The 22207-nt window shown below is 45.7% G+C and overlaps 2 protein-coding genes across 5 annotated transcripts in view; one reads left to right on the top strand and one right to left on the bottom strand.

Annotated features, from left to right (window-relative positions):
- LOC129382271 (uncharacterized) overlaps positions 1–22207 on the top strand; it is a 182942-nt gene that overhangs the window by 103993 nt on the left and 56742 nt on the right. The window lies entirely within an intron of this gene.
- Positions 13099–22207, bottom strand: part of LOC129382272 (arylsulfatase I-like) — a 209086-nt gene continuing 199977 nt past the window's right edge. The window contains exon 4 of the mRNA XM_072288654.1: positions 13099–14035. Within this exon, the coding sequence (XP_072144755.1) occupies positions 13980–14035 (56 nt within the window). The 3' untranslated portion in view covers positions 13099–13979. The remainder of the gene's footprint in view (positions 14036–22207) is intronic.

Here is a 22207-nt window from a genome sequence, read left to right as displayed (position 1 = left end):
TCTGAAGCGGCCGCACCGTCGCCTTCGCAGCTATGGCTTCCGAGAGAACCACCCCGTCGCCATCTACACCTACGGCGACAAACACAACGTACGTTACGGTTCCTAGCCTCCGTGATCCTGGTACATTCTGCGCCCAAAATGACGTTGATGTCGACGATGGCTCAGCATGTATGAGCGTGTTAGCCAAAGCCACCACTGGGACCCTACGATCTTGCTTGCCAATGGGATATTTTATCTGGAATGGACACCGTGTGTCTGGTTTCGCGTAACAATATCTTAGATGTCGACGGAAAGAAACACTTTTATGAACAGGTTCTCGGAAAGCATTGCTCCAGAAATACCGCATCACAATTGTCGAACGAAACAAAGACCCAAAATCGGCCATTTTTCGGGCAGTTATCCGTGGTTTGGTTATACGCAACACTTTTTAGTATGATTTTTAATAGGCTTCCGCTTTTATGTTTCTAAAATCCGCTGCAATTAAATAAATCAGCAAATGTCATAGTTTATGTGCGCGTAACCTAAATCATGCACTATCACTTGGTACTTGCGTAACTCCTTATACGGTTAAGGACACATGCAACACTACGTAATCGCTCACAAATTCGAGCCATTTGAATATTCCAAGATAAGTCAGTCTCAAAGTATACTCCAAGCTACTTGACACTATCCGCATATTGTACTGGGTCACAAACGCACGCTAAGCAATCAGAACCGTGAAAAAAGACATGTTGACTTGTTACGAGAGCCTTTAACGGATTTCTGAAACATACAAATCGAGTTTTCCAAGCACTGACTTTTATAAGGTTCTTTCGAAACCAGTTTATCACATTTTTTATGTCGCTTTCATGTAAAGCGGCAGCTGCTTCGTACTGCATGTGCCAAGAAACAAGCAACGTAACATCTGCATACTGGAAAATCGTACATGCAGTAGTTGCCTGTGCCAAGTCACAAACGTGCAAATTAAAAAGTAGCGGAGACAAAACGGAACCCTGTGGAACTCCTGCGTTAAGGAACCGCAAAGAACTCTTTTGGTCGCCAATACATACAATCTGAGGAAGATTTACCAGGTATTTTTGTATAAATGCATGGAAATGTCCCCGGAACCCGTAATTGTGTAGTTTCGCACATAGAATACTGTGGCTTACCGGATCAAAAGCCTTAGATATACCTAAAAAAAGCCCACAGGCTACCTGGTTAAGTTCAAATGTTTGATATAGAAGATCAGACAATTCTTCAAAAATCGCAACATGCTTCTACTAGACACGAAGCCATACTGGGAAGATGATGAGATGTTATATTTTAAAACGAACCCCTCAATCGCTTCAAGCCCGTGTTTTTCAATAGTTGCGCTAAGAAATGAAGAACAAAGATGCGGCGATAGCTCTCAGGCTTCGATGCATCTCCGCGTTTAAATATCAGAATCACGCGTGCTCTCTTTAGCGCATCTGGTTTTATGCAAGGATCAAGGATTCTATTAACGATAAACAGAAGCGAATCGGCCAGAACTCTGACATTGCGACGTATGTCTTCTGCTGATATGCGATAGAGTCCGACAACATAGCTTTTTCTAGATCAATGCAACAATCGTTATAGGTCTACTTTATTGATTGGTGGAAGAAATGCCGAATCTATTATTGGACCAAGACCACCGTTGACACCAACAGGATCAGTGTGTCCATCATTATCAGCGCAAACCGAAGAAAAGAAATCATTGAAGCTGTCTGCCAGATTTTGATTGATAGATCGGAAATTCTTTTTATCGGGCCCAAATGCGTACCTGGATAAGAGCCTCAAAGCTCATCTACCAGTGACCACATTTTAGCGGGTTTACACGGCGAGAAAAAAAAATGTATTACGATAGTAGTTCCTCTCAGAACAGCACATCATTGCTGTAACTTTGTTCGGGGCTTGTCGGTGGAACCATTTTAATGTTTCGTCATCAGGGTGCTGTCGACACCGCTTCCACAAGTTTTCCTTGTCTTCAGTAACTTTTATTATCCGATTGCTCAGCCAGTGCAGGTGTGGTCTTCGCTTTCGGACCAAGACTTTTTTTTTCATGCCTCCTTTAAATCGGAAATTGCCACTATAAAATTATTATATGCACTGTTCGGACAGCTATTTGTTAACATTTCTTTCCAGTCATAGTGGGAAACTAGTCGTTCAAATTTAATGCAGTCAAATAGTTCAATGTGTTGGGATTCTTTACTTTGGGATTGCTGGGAACTTGGGAATGAAAGTTGGCATCCTATAAGATAGGGATCTGCCAGCTTTTCTGTCACCCGGATGGAATTGATATTCGAAAAATCTATTGAACAGTCCATCACGTGGTCCATACAGGAATTCACAACACGAGACAAAATAAGCTCCTCTCGTGTAGCCTAGCTAACAACTGACTCAATGCCATAGTCAGCTAAGATGTAATGTAATTGGTAACCATGACTTTCTCGGAGTTTAAAATGGCTCTGGTAATGTCTCCAATGAGACAAACGTTCGAATTGGGAGGTAGACAACTGAGGCTTTGTTTTAGTTCATTCAAAATTGTTTGCACATGTTCGGAGGGGGGACGATAAATCGCAGCTAGCAACAAATCCACGTTAGAAATTTCCAAGCGGAAGGCGAGGCTTTCCGCCCCCGTAAAAGTAAACGTCGTAATTGTAGTTACCCATTTATACTTAATGAATACAGCTATTACACCACCTCTCCTGGCCGTTCTCGTAAAAAAAGTGTTCTTCGTAATTCGGCAGACGAAACTGAGACAAAATATCTTGAAAATTTATCTCCGACAGTGTAAGTGCATCCACTAAGGCCATGACGTCAGCAACATCGAGAAGGAACTGATCACAGTATTTCCTTATGCTTCTTATGTTTATGTGAACTGAAAAAGAAGGTTTATAACAGTTTTTGAAAATATATCCCAATGAGCCGAAGTCCGGGAGAGAAATATAGTTTAGCGCCATGGGAGTTTAAAGCACCTTATCGATGTCAGTGACGGAGGCGATCCTGATGACAGGGCCTCCGTCTTCCTTTCGTGCAAAGATCTTTGCATTCCTTACCCAGACAAACTTATAGCTGTGTTCTTTGCCTTTAGATCGAGTTTTCCAAAAAAATTCCTCTGTAGCTTGGGTTAGGTTTTCATTGAGATACATAGAAGGTACATACGTTCTTTTTTTCTGCGAAGCTTGTCACGAACTGCCAGCTAAGTCTCCCGCAATAACGGGGACGAAAATCTAATGAGCACGATAGGCGTTTTAGCTTTTCTGACATGCAGACGGTGGATCGCAACTATGTCACGGGGTTCAAAATCTATTATTTCTAGCTTCTGTGCGAGATCCGCGATAGCAGTTCGCAAGTTTTTCTCCCCGTGAAAATGGAAGCCCGTGTAGCTCCAGGTTCGACAGTCTGTTATACTGCTCACAGCCATTAATATCAGCCCGCCACTGATCAATCTCAGTGGATTGGGTATTCACAGTCTCCGTCAGCGACACCACTTGAGTTTCTAGGCTTTTCAAGGCCGAATCAGACTCTTTTGTCTGTATCACAGCAGTGTCATAGGCTGATGACAGAAACTGTAGTGTTTTGCAGTTCAACTAAAGTCTCATTCACTGATAGCACTTCATCTAGTTTTGGTTTCAGAGCTAGGAGCTCGTCGATCGGAGAGGCAGAAGAACAACCATCATGTCCATTAGTACCCCTTACTTCTCTGAGAGCATCTAATTCCTTTGCGAAAGAGCCAGGATCACCAGCCACTGCAGTTCCTTGAGGATTATGGGATGTCAATAGGCTTTTATCTCTTGCAAGTGTTCTTCATTGCTTACATTTCTAGGCCTCTCTTTTTGCCACGCCCATTGATGCAAACATATTTTTAGCTACATCCGGACAGTTTTTTCCAAGATGATAGCCTGGCTTGCAATCCAGACACGTCAGGAATCTGCCATCACCTGGCGGCTTCTTCGAGCACGATTGACATTTGGTTCGGTCAGGCATGGTCACACACACTAAAATAGACAAGGCTGAATATACTGTTCGATAAATACCTATCACATCAGCACAAAGTTCAACACGATAAAGCGCAATATACTTATAGCATCAACACAAGGTTCAACATAACTATTGACAGCAGTTGGCAGCACTGGCAAACAGCTATGTCTTAAAATTAATGGCTCACCTGCCAAGACAAACGTGGCGATGAGTATTCGGTGACACCTTCGCCACCGACTGCGGAGCACTGCTGATTCGGGAGCGTCTTTTATATTCCGACGAAAGATCCAGGCGCCACGGTTCGGTGCGATGTCGAAGCTAGCAGCGGCTACTTTGGAGAACAGCTTAGGGGGCTAACAGAGGCATCACCCAAACTTTCCAGCTGAGCGCTCGGGCCATGCCTGGAACGAAGAATTGCACCGCCGCAGAAGCTTGCTCCAGGTTATTTGACAGCGACCAAGGCAGCACCTGCCAAGACAAACGTGGCGATGAGAATTCGGTGACACCTTCGCCACCGACTGCGGAGCACTGTTGATTCGTGAGCGTCTTTTATATTCCGACGAAAGATCCAGGCGCCACGGTTCGGTGCGATGTCGAAGCTAGCAGCGGCTTTTTTGCACAACAGCTTAGCGGGCTACCAGAGGCATCACCCAAACTTTCCAGCTGAGCGCTCGGGCCATGCCTGGAACGAAGAATTGCGCAGCCACAGAAGCTTGCTCCCGGTTATTTGACAGCGACCAAGGCAGCACCTGCCAAGACAAACGTGGCGATGAGATTTCGGTGACACCTTCGCCACCGACTGCGGAGCACTGTTGATTCGTGAGCGTCTTTTATATTCCGACGAAAGATCCAGGCGCCACGGTTCGGTGCGATGTCGAAGCTAGCCGCGGCTACTTTGCACAACAGCTTAGCGGGCTACCAGAGGCATCACCCAAACTTTCCAGCTGAGCGCTCGGGCCATGCCTGGAACGAAGAATTGCGCAGCCACAGAAGCTTGCTCCCGGTTATTTGACAGCGACCAAGGCAGCACCTGCCAAGACAAACGTGGCGATGAGATTTCGGTGACACCTTCGCCACCGACTGCGGAGCACTGTTGATTCGTGAGCGTCTTTTATATTCCGACGAAAGATCCAGGCGCCACGGTTCGGTGCGATGTCGAAGCTAGCAGCGGCTACTTTGCACAACAGCTTAGCGGGCTAACAGAGGCATCACCCAAACTTTTCAGCTGAGCGCTCGGGCCATGCCTGGAGCGAAGAATTGCACCGCCCCAGAAGCTCGCCCCAGGTTATTTGACAGCGACTAAGGCAGCACCTGCCAAGACAAACGTGGCGATATGTATTAGGTGAGAGCTTCGCCACCGACATAATAATAATAATAATAATAATAGTAATAATAATAATAATAATAATAATAATAATAATAATAATAATAATAATAATAATAATAATATAATATAATATTTATTGTTGCCATCTTACAATAATCGTACATCAGAAGGCAATTATATTATAAGTAATATAATAATAATAATAATAATAATAATATGTTCTCGTATTCCCGATACGTGACATAGTGCCCATTTCATTGTCTGACCACCTTCAAGACATACGACAGGTGGAATCTGTTAAATACCTCGGAATTATTTATAACACCTCTCTCAACTGGCGCTCACACATAGATCATGTGACTGGAAAAGGTGCCCGTGCAATTGGCATATTGCGTAGGCTGAGCAGTTGTCAAATGGGACTGAGAAGAGAAACACTCATAATGATGTATCGTATATGTACGTTCACGCTGTATTAGAATTTGGTTGCGTGCTCTTCTCTGGAGCTCCAGCCTACATGTCCCGTCCTCTAATCCTCTTAGAAAGATAAGCATTACGTCTGTGTTTAGGTCTTCCTAAATTTGTTGCAAATTCTATTCTTTATCTAGAATCCCGTGTTCCTCCTCTTTCGTGCAGGTTCCGGCTTTTGACAGCGCAGACGTTCTTAAGGATTTATGAATCACCGCCGCGTCATCCGCAAACAATCTTTATTCCACAACCTGTATTGTTTTTCGGTGTCATCTGGCCGCGACTACATACTCCACAAATTATATTCGTGCAAAAATTATTTGACTCTTTGGGCGTGCGCATATGCGATGTACTTCCTATTTCCGACAGAGCTGTTGCAACAGATATTCAATTCGATGACATTTTTCCTAATAATGTAAAATTACTTCCACACCGTATTCTAGATGGTATATTACAAGACGATCTGAAAAACCTTCAAACAAACATTGTAATTACGACAGATGCTTCACAATGTGACGAAAAGTCAGGTGTAGGAATATTTTCCCCCATTCTCGATTGGATATTTTCTCTTCGGCTGCCAGATTCAATACCGATCTTTTTAGCCGAATTCATGGCAGTGGTACTGGCATTACGCAAATTACGACCATCAATTACGTCAGCCGTGATAGTCACTGATTCGTTATCATTGTGTGCATGCCTTACTGCTTCTAGTCATTCTCGCGTGATGAGGACATTTCATTCATTGGTACCTGGGTACTTGAGAAGCGTGCGTTTGATTTGGGTGCCTGGTCATAAAGGACTAATCATAAATGAAATTGCAGACTCTCTAGCCAAGAGAGTCAACTTTTCTACTGAGCCCTTAGTGAAGGTTGGTGCGCGCTGGCACCAGATGGAGTGGAACCTTCTTCTCAGGTCCCATATGTGTCCAGCAGTTCCTGGCCCCTAGCCGCCAGAGCGAGCTGGGTAGGGGCTGGACAACAAGGTCTCCCATCGCTCGGGGGGGTTGGGGCAGGGGAGGGTGGGGGGAAGGGATGGTGGGGGGTTCTTGAGCTCAGTGCACTCTGCAAGCATGTGTGCTAGAGTGCCTTTTGACCGTCTGCAAAAAGGGCATGAAGTGTCATGCTCTGTTGGAAACATCTTGTGCAAGAGCACGGGATGCGCTAGCGACCCCGCTTGCGTGCGTCGCACGATTGTTTGCTGCATTCGGCTGAGTTGCGGATGCGGACGGGGAAGCCTACATCTGCCGCTTCTGTACATTTGCGTGATTTCTTTGTAGCTTGTCATGGAGTGCGGTAGCTCTGGCTCGTCCTCGGCCCGGATTGACAGTTCTCGGGCATAGTGGTCGGCGAGTGCGTTGCCTTCCACTTGCGAGTGAGCCGGGACCCACACGAGCTCAACGGCCCGTCCCGGTGATTTGCATTTGGTGAGGATCGCTAGTAACGCGGGAGAGATGTTCCCCTTGCGGTAGCTTGCGTAGGCGGTCTGGGAGTCTGTGACCACGGTCCTCACTCCCGGTTGTGCGAGTGCGAGGGCCACGGCCACTTCTTCTGCTTCGGCTGTATTCGTCGTCCGTATCGACGCGCCTGTGACCAGTTTATCGATGGTCGTGACGACCGCCGTTGCCCTGGTTCCATGCTTGGGAAGCGAGGCGTCCGTGTAGAGGACCTCGGGGTCCTCTTCCAGCTGTCGAGCCAGTGCCTTGGCCCGCGCAGAGCGTCTCTCGTTGTTCCTCCCCGGCTGCATGTTCCGGGGGAGGGGCTTGGTCTTAATAATGTCTCTCCACGTTGTGGGGAGCGGCTCCGTTGTCGGTTGCTGTTTAATTTGCCATCCTATCTTGCGTAGGACGGCCCGACCGTGCTCTGTCCGGCTCAGCCTTACTCTCTGGTGGGATAGGTGTGCTTCCACCAGCGCTTCCACCGTGTTGTGGGGCACCCATTTCTAGCAGCTTCTGCGTTGACGAGTAGACTGGGATACCCATGGCGAGTTTGACTGCTTTTCTTATCGTCGTGTTCAGCGTCTCGCGGTTCACCTTCGCAAGCTGGAGGTACTGGGCGGAGTACGTTACGCGTGACACGACGAATGCCTGCACCAGGTGCAGTGCGTCTTCTTTGATTCCTCTGTTCCGGTTGGTGACTCTCCGGATCATGCTCAGGACCTTGTCTGATGTGGTCTTGATTTTGTTGACGGCTGCGCGCCAAGGCATCGGCAAGCCAAGGCAGATAAGTGACCCGATCGTCTCTTGCTGCCCTTTGACTGCTTATGTTACTGCGGCTAGATTTCTCTGTAGTGTCATTATACAGGCAGTATCAGGCTCCACAATTTCCTACTCTGTGGATTACGGACATCTCCTACACCCTTGGCACAGAGATTTTCGCCGAACACGGAAAATTGAAGTATCCATCACGAGGCTATGTTGCCGTATACCTGCATTGAACTTCTACCTCCACAGGGTCTGGGCTGGTCCCCTTACCATTATGCTCATTCTGTGGCGAAGCGGAGACAATATACCATTTCTTGTTGTCTTGCAGACGTTTTTCTATTATAAGAAAACGACTACTCGAAATCTCGCTTCGCTCTATTGGTCTAACTTTATCAGTGCCTGTGATCCTATCGTTCGGAACCACCATTGTGGGTTCAGCCACAGAAATGTTTGCTTGGCAATCCAAAATTACCTCATTGAAACGAATCGTTTTTCTTGTTAGACTGATCGTTCTCCCTCCCAACCACAGCTTTCTATTTATCATCTATTATTATTATTATTATTATTATTATTATTATTTTATACCCGGTTTTCTTCTGATTATTTCCTTTTTTCTCCAAACACAAAACGTTTACGTTTAAACTCAACACTCAAATTGTTAACTGCATTGTTATTATTTTTAGACACCTAATTGAACCACCCGATTCATGACCAATCCCCCGCTGCGGGTATGTGCCACGGCCACTCAGGACAACAACAACAAGAACAACACTTGACAGTCATGCTCCTCGCACTGGCAATTGCCGGCGCTGCATTCTTGCTCTTGCTCAAGCTTGTTTCCCGCATTGTGGTGAGCCTCATAAGCCTACGGCTTGGTGATTGCCCCTAGCGCCTCGTCGACTGGGGACAGTCGACTGGGGACAGTCGTTTCCACGACTGTCCCCAGTCGTGGAAACCATACGTCAGGTAAAGCGAATCAAGTGTGTACAAGAACAAAAAAAACCCCTTAGGTTTCAGGCAATATAAAGCCGTCTGTTGCCCACCACGTACACTACGACGCCGACAGACCCCCCAGACGACGCGCGCTACTCTGACCATCGTCGCCGCGCTACGCTTTTCTTCTCAATACTTCGCCTCGCCCTCCTCCGCTCTCATGTTTGCTCTCCGCCTGAAGGTTCCGCTGCACCCTCCCCTCTGCCTTCCTTCTCGCGCCTTTCATCCCCTAGGCGCACCGTGTTCGGTCGCTCGGTTACGCCGAAGGACAACGGCGATGCCGACGCTCATCGCAGGAACAGGTGCCTAAGAGCTGCGCTCTAAAGCAATTGAAGGTAAGATGCACTATAATGTATAAGGGCTGTTGCAGGTTATAACTGGTGAAGGACTGACTGCTGGGCAGTTGTATGTGTGTATGTATGTATGTATGTGTGTATGTATTACATTACATGCATACATTATGGGGTTTTACGTGCCAAAACCACTTTCTGATTATGAGGCACGCCGTAGTGGAGGACTCCGGAAATTTCGACCACCTGGGGTTCTTTAACGTGCACCTAAATCTAAGTACACGGGTGTTTTCACATTTCGCCCCCATCGAAATGCGGCCGCCGTGGCCGGGATTCGATCCCGCGACCTTGTGCTCAGCAGCCTAACACCATAGCCACTGAGCAACCACGGCGAGTTATGTATGTATGTATATATGTATGTATGTATGTATGTATGTATGTATGTATGTATGTATGTATGTATGTATGTATGTATGTATGTATGTATGTATGTATGTATGTATGTATGTATGTGCTCTTTATTTGGTGCGCTGCAACTATCACACTCCTTCACAGTAATGTTACGGCTCGGTCAGCTGGTTTACACCCAGGTAAATGGGAATTGAGTCACGAGCGCCAGTTTCTCCCCCAGTGCTTGGTAGGCCAACCTCCGAGAGTAACTAAAAAAGAAAATCACGCATGCTGCCATAGCAACGGTTTTGTTGATGAGCGAACGCGAAACGTCATGCAGCTTGTCTGGTATGCGTTCGACGAGCACACGACTTTCTCTGCAGGCGGCCAGTACAAATGGTGCGTTCTGTGCTATACGATCATCCATACATAAGACAGCTTCCTACAATTTCTAATAGACAGAAAATTGCTACAGAGGCCATGTCTGTTTGCTGTGCACAACACAACTCTACCAAAGCAATGTGTGTCGCAACATTTATTTGTGAATCATAAAAAGATAATCAAGAGCAGCAGATCCACATTTTTCTCAAACCAGTAACAAAAACTTCCGTTTTTATTCTATGCAACGGGCACACTTCCCAGTCCAAGCAACATGCTATACCTAGTTAATTTTCTGCATATATCTCCTTGTGCTATTGTACCGATAAATATGCAACAAATTAAATTGAGCAGATCCCTAGTGTTTCTTCATATGTGGTTTTGTTTCGCAATACAACTTGTAAGGCCACTATAGCTTCATTCATATCTGTAACATGGCGAACAAAGTATCTATACGCAATTCCTCGCTATCATACTGCAGATATTTTTTTTATATTTGAAATGCACATCGTTTGTTCTATCAAATTCTAGGCATAAATGGCACAATACAAAGAAAATAAAAACAAATAGCACGCAGTTTTTTTTTTTTTTTTGAGCAACACACTCGGCGGTTGATTGTCGGTAGAAGTTGGCAAAGGACAGAGTGATGCCCAAATATATTATTGACCACGTACCTTCGGGATATGGAGAAATATTTTATAAAAGCAATGCAAGTACGTTAAGTTACACTCAATGCATCAGGGCAACCTGCTCAGAACAATTCTCCTTTGAATGATTTTCAAGACCTTCCTCTAATACGCTGAATGTACACTACGCACTCTCGTTAACACAGCCTAAAGGCTCAGTTTTACGCACCTTGCTTGAAGCGTGGAACGTTGGAGCTGTGTTACGAGTTTCATCATTTGCTAAAGGTCACCCTTCCTGAGAATTTCCCTGTCGACACGGTAAGGAGGCGAAAGCATTTAAACTTTTGTAGAACACTCTTTACTGGTACGGCATGTTTTCTTAGTGTATTAGGATTATTCGTGACTTTGCCGCAAGGAGACGCCCTCCCCCTTCCCACATTTACTATGTCAATGAAACCACTGAAGAGCGCATAGCACCATTTGTAGTTGCACAAATTTACTGAACTAAGCTGAAGAAGATTCTAGTATTCCAAGATCCATGTATGGTAGCTATGTAAGATTCTTTGAAGAGGAGGCTGCAAATGTACGAGCAATGACTGTCTGAAGAAAGAATATGTTGCACGATGTGTATGCAAATACCGAATTATGCCGAAATATTTTCGAAACATAGGCTAATCAGGAGACCACCCTAAGAGCTACCAGAGTTACAAAAGGAAGAAAATACGAGTAAGCATTTTCTTATTAATTTTCAAGCTTTTGGAGCTTTATTTTTGCAGCGGGTTTTGTCTTACGCTGTTTTTTGAAATTCAGATTGTTGTCACTTATGTGCAGCGTAATCCACGCATAGCAGAACTACTGCAGCAGATCCATGCGACATTTATTAGAGCAAAATATTTCTTATAGCAGACTGCTGTTTAGCTTACATTTCAGCACAGCTGTACACCGCACAAGCGCGCGACCAGCTCCAGAAGATATTTTTGCATGTCCTTCCCTTCCTGTGCGATAATCGAGTGCCACATGGCTCCGCAAGACTTGGTAGAAGTCTAGGCTCACAGGATAAATCGTCTTCTCTAGTCCTTCTCCTTTTCACGAACGTTAATTCGCTCATTGCCAGCGAAAACTGTTCGGCGTTTTAGTTTAGCCCATAATTGGGAACATCGCACACCGCAGACGAGCAAGCGATAAACTGATAAGCACGCCGTTTCTTGGCGCACGCGGAGCGAATTTCGCTGCGTAACGTCACGTGGCTCCCGGCGCCGTAGCAGTCGACGTGGAAAAGACAGCGCTCGCCGTGCTTAGGACACTTGCGCTGTGCCATATCACGTGGTTTCTGTATGTAAATAATAAACTACGGGAGCAGAGATTCGCAACCACTAATGATTTTTCCTTACCTTCATTGATCTGGGACCGCTCTTCCAGTTAGTCGGCACAGCCAACCACAATAGACAGGGTCGGCGCAGTCCCTTTCTGTGAACTGGTCCGAGCAGAGATCGCAGCTGTTGTACTACAGGTGCTCTATGTCAGCCCCGCCAGCACTCTTCATTTAGCGTAATTTCGTCATATGTCACAATTGAAACGGGTCAAAATACGCATAGTCTTGATTAAAGAACATCATAAAGGCGAAACCAAAGATGAGCGTACGAAGAAGCTACAAAAAACTTCTGTCCTTCAAGGCGCAGGCTAAAAAGTGAAGCAGACCTACGTCTTCGCGCAGGTAGCTCGAACTTGTATTTCAAGATGCAAACGGTGACTCCTGCGTAATTGTCTTCTTTTGGCTTCTGCCGAGTTCGTGCACATTCAAAGGTAGTAATGCCACAACAAAAAACTCGTCACCGGAGTTTGTGCAGCGAGCCTTCAAATACCTTCGGCAAATAGAACTTTGAAGTTTTCTACTCGTGCAAAAAAGGAAGAGCAACCGCTAACATACATCAAAGCGAAATTTCCATTGGCGCATCAGTTAGTGTGAGTAGGCCCATGTGCAACTGTCAACGAGTAGCTTCCGTTTCTTACAACACCGAATAAAAATGTTCCGTGCCAAGACAGTAAAGATATTCACTTGAAAACAACCACGGAAGGTTTTTTGTTTCATCATATTGATAAGGATAGCGCTTCTGTCTTCATAACGACTGCAGAAAAAGTGCGCTTACCTTTCGTCCGCTGGGCAACGGAAAAGTTTCGCCCTGCTGTTATCCGAGAGACGCCACTCCACACAGCGCACACTAAGCCTTGTGCCATTTCCTCGGTGTCTCTGACGATGCAGGAACGTTCGGGGGCACAGAAACCAAGTTGTTAAGTGCATAGCACGTGAAGAAAAGATAAACACGTGCACCTGCATAGAAAGCGGCAGGAGCAGACGAGTAGACTGGCAGCCAAAGCGGTGAGAACAAGAGCGCCGCCCATTGGCACTACAAATGAAGCGCCGAAACAAAGATATACGACGCCGAAAAAGAAAATAGCCAAAACAACGTTTTATTTCTGCATATAATTGCAACACTTTACATTATTGCTATGTAGGTTGTAAAGACAAAGCAACATATGCAAAAGTTAAGTAATCTTCTTTTGGCTATCAGTGTCATGGCGACCCTTTTTTTTTTGCCTATACCGAAACTAGCCCCCCACTGTCCGCCCACTGGAAACGTCACACTGCTGTAAAGGCGGCCGGGCATGCCGTGGCTCTCGAAGGTGTGCTTTCAGTTCGGAGGTACGCGCACATTCACGCTTTCGCGCTCCTCATTGGCACACTGTCAAGACACACTGTCGTGTGTTTTGGAAACCATATCCGGCCTTATCCATGTGGGGATAAAGGGACAAGTGACCAAAAGGTTCTTCTCCGGGGACAAGTACCCCGTTATTGGACAAGTGACGTCCCCCGATACCTTACCCCGCCGTCGCCGGGATCCCGCCCCTCCTCTTCCTCTTTCGGTCATACGAAGCCCATCGAGGCTCCCAATGATAGACACGACTTTCATTAAAGTTATTGGACCAATACGCTTCCTTCTATTTTTCTTAATTTTATCATCCTTTAGCCTCTGCACTAACCGTCTGTATTAAACGTTTAGGAAATTGTGGGTGAGCATGACATCGTCTGTTATGTTTATTTGTTCCCAACCACACGTTCGTATAGAGAATCGCTCGTGGTTGCAGCGTAGAGAGACGGCAAATATGAAGGCTAAATATCTATCTGTATGGTGTGTCAGTACATGTTTGTCATTCGACAAGAGATTACTCCATCGTAGGAAAATTTTCAACTGAAGACAGCCCGCCTCCAACTTAAACATTAGGCTTTAATCTGAACCACCCCAAAGAAAAGAGGCATGGCATGCCGCGCCTCAATGCTGGGAATCTATGGTGATCTTTTGCGTCGCGCTCTTGGCGAGGTCGAAACCTGCGGGAAACAAAAAAAAAACCACTCTCTCCGTCACTTCAGCGCCGACAGTGCGCTATTAGAACGGTGTCTACGATAAATGTAATAAAATAAATCACCTGCATCCACGTTCATGCGTTCATAAGCAATGAAATTAGCTTGATAAGCTTATTGACAATCTATCACTACGTGTGACCTAGACTTGCTATGATTATATACGGGAAATGAAATTTCTGACAACTTTCTCTCCCAGTCTTAAGAAATTTTCTGGCTTACAGAAGCGTTGTTTTCGGCAACAGTGGTGTCTTTATTAAAGCAAGACGCCGGGTCATCAGTTTAGCTGAACTACATTCTACCATTTAGCGTGAAATGGCCTCACACATACAGGACGGGCCAGGCTCGCGTTGCGAAAATAGTGTTCCACTGGAAATTAACTTATATCTTTCTTTTCTCTTACTTAAAGAAAGAAGAGAGCATTAGTGTATGATGGGTAGCCATTTATAAAACAGTCCGATTTGTAGGCCTCCATATGATATTTTAGAAGCAATTATTGCTCGAACACTAACTAGACATTCCCCCGTCTGACCCCCCCCCCCCCCCCCCCCTGTTGCCGTATTCCAACACTTTTTTACTTGCGCAGATGTGGTCTGGCAGTATCCCCTCTATGCTACCACTGCCATGAACCGGAATCTACTGATCATTTTTTATTATCGTGTCGGCGGTTTTACACTAATAGAAAACTATCTCTGGAAATTCCACTTCAAAATTTAGCATTACGTTTAAGCAGTACTGTTGTACACTCCCTTGGAGCAACAGTATTGAGACACAGCCACAGGAACGTTTGCCTAGCCATTTATAATTTTCTCTGTGGCACAAAAAAGAGTGTCTTGTTAATTGTTCTTAGTTTCCACAATTGATGTACATCTACATCAATTTAGAAACTTCAACAAGTAAAAGCACAAATTCACAGTTTAAATCTTGCTAGTATTATAATTCAAAATTTAACTTACTCATGTTTAAGTATATCCTTTATATTATGTATTTCAGTCACAATATCTTAAAGTTTATTTCACTTAGTATGCCTATCAACGCAAGGCTTCTGATGCGATAAAGATTTTATCACTACTTTATCTCATATATTCACAGTTTATGTTTCAACTTGGGTTATATATTTATTTCCTTTCTTTGTGGATGGATGGATGGATGGATGCAAAACTCTAATGAAGGTCCTGAGGTACGCGACTCAGCGCGCTGCGGGCCGCTGCTACGTTGGGACAGTCAGGCCATGCCTGACCACCGCATCGTGGGCCCCGGCATCGGGGCTCTTGATAGCGGAGAGCCACCTGTCCTCATTGATTTGTTCTGTGCCTCGTAACGAGGGGAAACGCCAGAACATGTGGTCTAAGCTAGCGATGTCATTGCAGTGCCTGCAAGAACTAGGGGCATAGGTGTCAGGATAAAGCTTGTGGAATAAAGCTGGGCTGGGATACGAGCCTGTCTGCAATAATCTGAGGGTCAATGCCAGCGCCCTATTTAATTTCTTATGTGGAAGGGGAAAGTCTCTCCTGCCGAGATAAAAGTGCTGCGCAATATCATTGTATGTGGTCGGTTGATATCGGTTCTTCACCACTGCGGGCCTTTCTTTGTGTTATTTATTTATTAACAAATTTATTTTACTTTTTCAATCATATTACCACCCGATTCGTGGCCAGCTCCTATAGTGGGTTTGTGCCATTTATTGAGACATCATCATCATCATCATCATGATCATCATCACCAAGAGGGTTTGAACTTCGGACGTTATCTCTGAAATCAATATATCAATCAATCAATCAAACACTCAATCAATTAATGAATCCATCAATCAAACAATCAATAATTTATTTAACATGCCCGGGATCAGCAATGAGTTCTGAGCACTGGTGCACAGAGAAAACAAAATATAAATATAAAACTACAACCAAGAGGTATTAGAACAATTACACAAAAACAAAACAAAAATGTCTCGAGCTTGCTCGGTCGAGTGGTTAGCAGCATCCGCTCGGCATGGTCGCTTGCGATTCTTCGACATTAGATTGCTTGGAAATTAAATCAGTCCGTCACGTAAGAGAATGAATGGTTCATACCTCCTTAAGCAATGGATCATACGACCGTAAACCATTACGACGACTGAAGAGAAGTGAAATTCTACGCTAGAATGAGGACCGGCCACGCAGCCAGCTGCTGAAGACGACAACGAACGCGGGAGCAGTGGCACGAGCTCGTCAGTGCCGTAGCGCTGTAGAAGAGGACAAAGACGCTCGAGCTATTGCTGATGATGATAGCTTTAGCGAAATCCGACAACGACGGCACATGGTCCGCATAAACAGCTTGGCTATAAAAGAAGAGTGAACAAAGGACAGAAGGGGCCCAACAGGCAGGCGTCATCGCCGATTGGTGACATCCACCCCGTCCTGTGGCAGCGTGCGCAAGCGTCCGAGTGGCGACCGCCGAGCTCATCCTGGTCCAACGCCATGCGTTGAAAGCGACAGCTACGCTGCGTCGGTTGGCCATCGCATAATCGTGAAGCACGCGAGAAAGATTCGCCCCGAAGCACGAGACCACGCGCACTTGGTAGAGGGCAGAAATTGCGCTGATTTGGAACAGAAGGCGGCAGCACAAGGAAGAAGAAAAAGAAGTGTTCTGTGGCCTCTGCCCTCTCATCGCAGCACCCGCAGAGACCGTTCACGTCGACGGCCAGGCTTTTCGACCACGCGGTGGTTGCCGCAGCGTTCTTGCTGGGCTCAAGCGGGTCTCCCGCACTGTGGGAAGAGCACCAGGCTGCTGCTTGGTTACTGCCGCCACTACCTCATCGAAAGCACAGCTGACGGTGCGGCAACATCCATGGACAACGTACGTCAGGTAAAGCGAATCAAGCATACGCAAGAACGAGAAGAGAGCATTCGTTTATAGGCACAAAATAGACTCGTCTATTGCCCACCACGTACGGTTTATTTTTGTGGTTCCTCTTTTCTAACTTTCACGTTTAACTTTAACGACCGCCCTACGAGAAGTTGGTGTTACGGTATAAACAGTCCTGGACGAACGGAGCCCACGTAAGCGTACTCCCACTAAGAACAGGGCGTTTGCGCAACCTCGAGGCGAGTAGCGTGATCTCATTTTGGCCGATTATTCCTATTTGCGAATTAATTATGTGCGCAGCTAGATTCTCCGCAACAAAACGAAAATGGACCAACAATTTTACTAATGAGCAGAAAACAACGTGCATGTTTCCATTAACTAATAGCGACTGCATCAGTGTAGCCTTTAAATGGACACTCAAGAAAGATACTAAATCAATTTACACTGCTGTGTGTTCTTTCATAACTCTATTTTGTTTATATTTTGAGGCAATATTGATTTATTATTTAGCCTAGAGTATGAAAATGAAAGTCACATTTCTTTTTTTCTCGCAAGAACTTCAGCGCATCTACGTCAATGTGATATTAGAGTTAATCGCATTCGATCTTATCGACTTTAGGCTCTTTTGCAACAGAACGTTGTATATCTATACATAGCGTTTCCGACAACATACTAGAGGGAACTCTGACGCTGCATTCGCTGACCCACCATGGGAATGATGGGAAACACATGGATTTGTCTAATCTTCGTGGTTGTGGATTAAGACGTTCTTGAGGCTTTGTATATTACCATTTACGTGCCTTCACTGTCGTAAATTTCATAGCAAACCATAGCCTTGAAAGTGCAGAAGACGTTGCGAACCCGCGCAATCGCTACTAATTGCAATAATTGAGCTTGTCGAGGTGGCGAAATCGAAACGCGCCAAGCGCCGGAAGGCACTGGCATGCCCGCAATGAATATATAAGCGCGTTTCGCATCACCTATCGATGCATGCGTCCGAGCCTTAATTGTTTCAATATCAGGCCTGTGTGCTAGAGATCTCCTGTTCGAATCCTGCCATAGGACAATTTTAATGTGTGTTTCATTATTGATTTCGCAGTACATTGTTGAAAATGAGTTTACAAAGTCACAGAGCCGTTTGAAGCCATAATGACTAAGTTTAGGCAAATCCACGCACCTCCCCATAATTCCCATGCTAGCACAACTGCTCCCATTGCAGCTCCCGTAGAAAATACCTCCAGAACTTCCTGTAGTAATTATTGTATCAAACTATATGCATCTACACCGATGACACGTTAACTAAGCTCCAGCAGACGCCCTCGAAATCCTTGAAGCCACACGGCGGGCTTCCATAGGGAAAATACAAGGTGGCGTTGCCTCCCGCTTTAAGCTACTTTAAGCATGAAATGCATTCAGCTCCTCTTGTCGGCGACCTTGAGGCAAAAACCGGCACCTTCAGCCGGGCACTGAAACGAGAACCTTCGGGCAAGTTGTGAGAACAAAACGAGATCATCCAAGCAACCCGTCAAGGCCGCCTTACATACACTAGTTACCTCCCAAAGAAGTTACGAAAACTATTCCTTCCGAGTTCTTTCAAATGTATGTTCACAATATCCCTTAAGCTGTAACTTCCAGTACGCTGAAGTTTTATTTGTCATTTCCAGTAGCGACGTTCAAAAGGCAGATACAGAACATTATGCACCTGACTCTCATCTGTTGGCGCTGAGAAAGAGTTTTATATGCTCTTTTCAACGTCGTGATCATCGAGGTCCACGCGCGTACGGCTCGTCCGGCAGCGTCCAAGCCGGTGGCGTCCGGCGCATCAAGGATGGCTATTTGACCGAGACAAGACTTGTAATGAGGGTCTGTCTCCGGCAGGAAACTATTGCGTTCATATGGCCTAATGTACACTATGGCGTGATACGGGTTGGTGGGATGCGCCGTTGCCAACATGCACACCCATTTTAGGAGTGTGCCTTCTATCATCTCCTACCAATCTGCTTTGCCGGTAGCCATTTGATGCTTACATCCACTCTAGATTACGGGAGAGCCAGCATCTCTTCGTCGTTGCGTCATTTCTGTCTTACCGAGCTTCTTTTCGCGGTTTGAATAACTTCATTCTTGTCGTATAAGCGTGATACGCAAATGCTGCTCAAATTAGTGTTTGTTTTTAAGGGCCTTCTAAAGTACGACACATATGGCACAATGCGGCGTCCGATATGGCGTGCGAGCGCGTGCGAAAGGTGACTGTTCCGATTGGTGGAACACGTTGAAAACTGTTGGATCCTGTTGGCTACTCGCTTGATATGGTTGTTGATAGCGAAGTTCACGGCGTACTTCATGTCGTGTGTGAAGCTGTACCTTGTGTCTCCTCTTTGCAGCTTTACATAAGACAGCGTGGAACGACGACTCCACAATAGAGCTATTTTGTTTGGTCCGACAGATGCACATCACCCGTGAATTTTTCGAGATGGTCCTGGTGCCCACGTTCCTGGGCTTCTTCGTGGTCGCGTGCGCCCTCTGCCAGTGGCCATGGGTCGCTCGCAGGTGGGCGCACCGGGAAAGAGCTCGCGCCGCCCGCCATCACGAGGAGGAGACCGACAGCGTCTCGACGTCGTCCTCTAGAACGGACGACGTCGAAGACGGCGATCAGCAGGTGGGTCTTCAAAGCAATCTTTGCAACGCTTTCGAGCGCAGCGCTTCGGCGCTCGTTCCTGCGTAGGGCGTCGGCGTGCCTCGGCGGCGTAGCCGAGTGAACGACGCAGCGCGAGATGAAAATACGGCGAGAGCGAAGCCAGCGGAGCGAGGACGAAAGCGATGTCGCGTGTTGCACATGCCACGGAGTCTTTTGTTATTATTTTTTTTTAATTTCATATCGCCTCTAGCCCCGTAGTGGATTGGTGGGCCACAGAGCCATGACTGCTTTGCGTGTTTAAAGTTGTGCACACCACCGGGCATACACTGTAGTAAAGGGCAATAGTCAATATAACTAAGTAATAGATTTAACGAAGTAATCTCGGCTTCCCCTTCAACTTCGATAGAAGGAGGTTTGAGTTTATAAGTACAGTAAAAGCTCGTTACTTCAACATTTCGGATAATTCAATGTAGCCACCGCGACCCATCCAACATCGTATTGAAATCAATATGTAACGCATCCCCCTAATACATTAGCAAATGGTTTTAAAGGAATCGACTTCCCTTAAATGCAAATAAAACTAAATTTGTTATTTTTATGTCCCCGTTTAAGATGACACCTTTTGAGGAGCCATGCCGCATTACGATTAGCCGTGATGAAATTGAAGAAGTCGACTCAGTGCTCTACTTAGGGGTACCCCTTGATTCTGGTCTGAACTGGAAGCCTCATATCGATAGACTGTGTGGTAAGGTCTCTTCCGTATGCTTCGTACTTACAAAGGCGCGGAGTAATTTCAGTTTCGATACATTGAGAACCTTGTATTTCTGTCTCGTTCATTCTCACTTAGCCTACTGTATTGAAGCCTGGGGATTTACATACAAAACATACTTGGAGCCTGTAGTACGGCGGCTTCAGAAGAGAGCCTTGCGGATAATCAACTACGCTAGCTTTAATACATCGTCAAGAAATCTTCTTCTTGCGAACAATGTCATGTCATTATCGCACCTGCGAGGTTACCACGTTGCCTTATTAGTATGCTCGATAAAGAGACGCAACATGCCATTTCCTGCCACTATCTTCAATGAATCGACATTTAACAGTCACTCAGCCTTCCTTGAGAAATTTCTCGTGGCGATATGTCACAACCAGTACGGCCAGCGAAGCATAATTAGATAGGTGTCAAAATATGGAACTCGCTTCCTGCAAACATTAAGCACTCAGCAAATTTTAATACTACTCTAAAAGAATTCTCTCTTTCCGATCTAAGCTGATTAGTCTTTCACAAAAGTTATAATGATGTCAACAACTGGATACAGTGTGGCTGTTACGCTTTGTTGTTGCTTCTACGTACGTATGTGTTCATGGATGTATAGTAACGTAAGTGTCAATGCCGGTGTACCCTTGTTTTTAGTCGACACAGCGTGCATCAAATGTATATATAGCATATCAGTGTACATTCTAGCTGCGTTGAGTAAATAACAATTACATGTTACCGTTCTGCAAACGGCTAAAGTCACAAATGCTCAATCAATTCTTTTTGTGTAACCATTTCACGTATTCTTATCGCAAGCATATATGTGCACGGGCTGCCGTGGGAGGGAGGCCATGGGTGTTGTCTCGGATACATGCCGCCTCACTGGTGGTGTGGGGCTCCTGTCGGGGGTGACAGCATTTTGGTAAAAAACTAAGCCTGTTCCCTTCTGTGCGCCGATGGCTGTGTCCTCGGCATGCGGGTAATGGCGCACGCCCGAGCCGGCGGGGGCCGTGGCTTTATCCCTCCTGCGGTGGTCTGCACCTTAGTTTAGTGGTTTTTGTTTGGTAGCATTTCTTCTTTCTTTTTTTTTTGTTCTTGTTTTGTTTGTTTGATCCAAAACAAATGATTGTGCTCGTGTCTGAATCGTTTACTTTTCTTTGTATAACTGCATAGATCCATAACTAGCCTATGGTTAAGGATCCAGACGTTATCGCATACCAGATTTGATTATTTGAATAATATTACTGCTCAATTCAATTGAATAATTCATACGGAAATCTTCACCGCCACCTATAATTCGAACTCCACGCCATCGTGGGTGGGGTGAGTGCTAGTGCGCAGGAGCACGTTGACGACGATCGTCACCGTGCAGCTTTGCTCATTCCATCTTTGGCTCTCTGTTTCAGGAGGGGTCTCGCCTTCTCTCAAGATCTCCAAAATAAAGACATGAACACGGCACCGCGTTTCCTTTATTTATTTACTTATTTATTTATTTATTTATTTATTTATTTATTTATTTATTTATTTATTTATTGCGATATGAATTATATGGACACTCCAAGCGCATTTCTGCCGTCGGCGTCGGCATGACCACGACATTCCGTCCACTCGAAATGCTCCTTGAGGGCGGTTTTTCATTTCACAAATGGCCCTCCACTTGAAACGCGCCTTGAGTGAAGGAAAACTCGAGCGCTTCACTCGAGAATCTCAAGGTAGCCTCGCAGCTACCTTGAATCGCTCCTGGAGTGAAGTTAGTGCGTAAACATGGCTGCCTTGCGATCTGTCGCTCGCCTCGTAAGCATTTTCCGATGGACGCCAGTTGCCTCTGTAGCTTTTCTTTCGTTAACCGTGCTGCGCATTTTCAAGGGCTTCGTTTTAGGGACCGGTGCAGTCCTCTGGAGCG

This window comes from Dermacentor andersoni, chromosome 6 (assembly GCF_023375885.2).
Source record: "Dermacentor andersoni chromosome 6, qqDerAnde1_hic_scaffold, whole genome shotgun sequence".
Lineage (NCBI taxonomy): Eukaryota > Metazoa > Arthropoda > Arachnida > Ixodida > Ixodidae > Dermacentor > Dermacentor andersoni.
This window is presented reverse-complemented; position numbering and strand designations above follow the sequence as displayed.